The sequence below is a fragment of the Chanos chanos genome, chromosome 1 (genome assembly GCF_902362185.1).
Source record: "Chanos chanos chromosome 1, fChaCha1.1, whole genome shotgun sequence".
NCBI lineage: Eukaryota > Metazoa > Chordata > Actinopteri > Gonorynchiformes > Chanidae > Chanos > Chanos chanos.
In genome coordinates, this window is record NC_044495.1 from 37,077,383 (window position 1) to 37,079,710 (window position 2,328).

Sequence of the window (2,328 nt, forward strand, 5' to 3'; positions counted from 1 at the left end):
ACAGGAGGAATATGGAGGCTATATGTGTGAGTGGAGCTCACCTTCACGTTGTCTCCATTTAACACTGCAGATCCTGAAGACAAGATGAAGTATTCTCCTGATTTCTATACTGCCAATATGCATGAACAAAATCGTCAACGAAAGCCGTAAAACAAGCAAATTGTGTAATAATGAGACATTTTTAAATCATATTTATTTGTAAAATTCTTAGATTTAGAATTGTTTAGAGGAAAAAGACAATCAGAGAGCTATTTTCTCCCTTAACAATATGTCACGCTGATTCATATCCCAGTAAAACTGTACTAAACTGAACTCAGTCTAAAGGAACTGTATTATGGCTTCCCAGAGAGAAATAAAAAGGTATGAATATGGGCAAAACCTCTTTGTAATGTGTTACATGTAAAATAATTACCACTTACCTCACAAAACAAAACAGACATATAGTCATTGTAAAAAAAAAAGAAAAGTTATTGACCTTTACAATGAGGAGATTATTTTAGAATAAACAACAGCAAACAAACAACAACATTCTTCACAGCATTAGGTGAATAACTGATTGCTAATCAGAAGAAATGGGAATCTGTCTATGAGAGAATGCACATACATCAGTCCACCACACTAGTCACATAAAATACTGAAATACTGGATGAAAGCAGAGGTGGCAAAAGTAAAAGTTGAAGTATGCATGCTAAAAAAAGTACTCTAAGAACAGTTAAACTGACAACCATATTTGTAAATTGTGGGTGAGTGACTATTTCACACTTAAGTGTTTTTCAGGAAGAATATTTTAATTCAAGAGTAAGTCTTTTAGCAAGAATATTTCCACTTCAATTTCTGTCTTCTCTGGCCATACGTTATTGTAACAACGGTTCACGATACTAACGTCTGTGGTTACAACAGAACAGACTTCCTAATTATTGCTAGAAGTCTTCACTCAGACATATTTCACTACATCATCAGCTAATATCACATGCTCACCTTCATTAACGTACATCCCTGCTATATAGCCATGTGCTCTACTGAACCACAAAACGGTGACACAACATGTCTCAGACATTCCCCAGTTGATAACCACAGACAACAAGTACACACCATAAACAGTACATAACATTACACGACAATGCACAATCTCAACAAGAAACTTCTTTACCAATAGAAACCACAACAGAAATCCACTCCCAGCATGCCCTGTACCAGCCCAGGAAATAACGGTAACAGAACTCTGTTACATTAGTATTATCCTGGGAAAGTGGAGGGCTTCACAAATTAAGGCATCTAAAGGAGAAGTGTGAATGCTTTTAAAATCAATTCATAACTTAGGGGAAGTATCACTTTGGTTGATTCCACTGTATCATTTAAAACGTAACTTCCGCAGTCTTTATACTGTATTTTGCTATTCCAGTCCACGAGGTGGTGTCTCGGCCGGTATGTGAGCGAGGACGGTAAGCGAGGTAGAAACTGACACGGAAGTTGAAGCATCCGTCGGAGGAAATGCTGTGGCTGATTTGAAAACACATGTGGATGGTGTATAAACTTACAAACTCAGTTTTCTTTAGTTAGATGAGCTAACAGACGAAAATGGGCAAAAAAGGTAAAAAGGAAAAAAAGGTGAAGGGTGCGGAGAAAACGGCAGCTAAAATGGAGAAAAAAGTGTCCAAGAGGTCTAAAAGAGAAGAGGTAATCAGCTATCAGTGCTCACAAAGGCAGTGATTACTTTGACAGGCAGCATATTCACCCAGTTTGTTACCGTCACTATTTTGCAATCTAATTACTGATATCCATAAGCAATTAGATAGATTAACGTCTCTCTCTCTGCGTGTGTGTGTGTGTGTGTGTGTGTGTGGGTTGTGTGTGTGTGTGTGTGTCTCATAGGAAGATCTTGAGGCTCTTATTGCTGAGTTCCAAGCCTTGGACGCAAAGAAAACACAAGTCGTGGAGACAACGTGTCCTCCTCCGTCTCCCAGGTGTGTTGTCCGATACGCTCTGCTGTATCAGTCCTCTCCGTTAGGCATGATGACAGCTGACTCACTGTTTCTCTCCTGTTCTCACCTCAGGTTAAATGCTTCGCTATCTGCGCATGCTGAGAAGGATGAATTGATTTTGTTTGGTGGCGAGTTCTTCAACGGAAAGAAGGTATCAGTCACCCGGTATCATGGTGACCACTCATTTACCAACTGAATAGTGAACTAAAAAGATGGATAAATGGTTTTTGAGAAGAAGTAATCGACACGTTTCAAAACGGTATAGACGTGTTAATTGACCGCCTTTAAATGTACCGCAATTGAGACATCTCTCTTATTTTTAGACATATCTGTACAATGACCTCTT

General features: G+C 38.7%; 1 protein-coding gene across 1 annotated transcript in view; it reads left to right on the forward strand.

Moving 5' to 3' along the window:
* The first annotated feature begins 1,511 nt into the window (after positions 1 to 1,511).
* Positions 1,512 to 2,328, forward strand: part of klhdc4 (kelch domain containing 4) — a 6,173-nt gene continuing 5,356 nt past the window's right edge. The window contains exons 1-4 of the mRNA XM_030780446.1: positions 1,512 to 1,677; positions 1,873 to 1,964; positions 2,055 to 2,133; positions 2,306 to 2,328. The exon at positions 2,306 to 2,328 is cut by the window's right edge and continues 76 nt beyond it. Coding sequence (XP_030636306.1) covers positions 1,579 to 1,677; positions 1,873 to 1,964; positions 2,055 to 2,133; positions 2,306 to 2,328 — 293 coding nt within the window. The 5' untranslated portion in view covers positions 1,512 to 1,578. The remainder of the gene's footprint in view (positions 1,678 to 1,872; positions 1,965 to 2,054; positions 2,134 to 2,305) is intronic.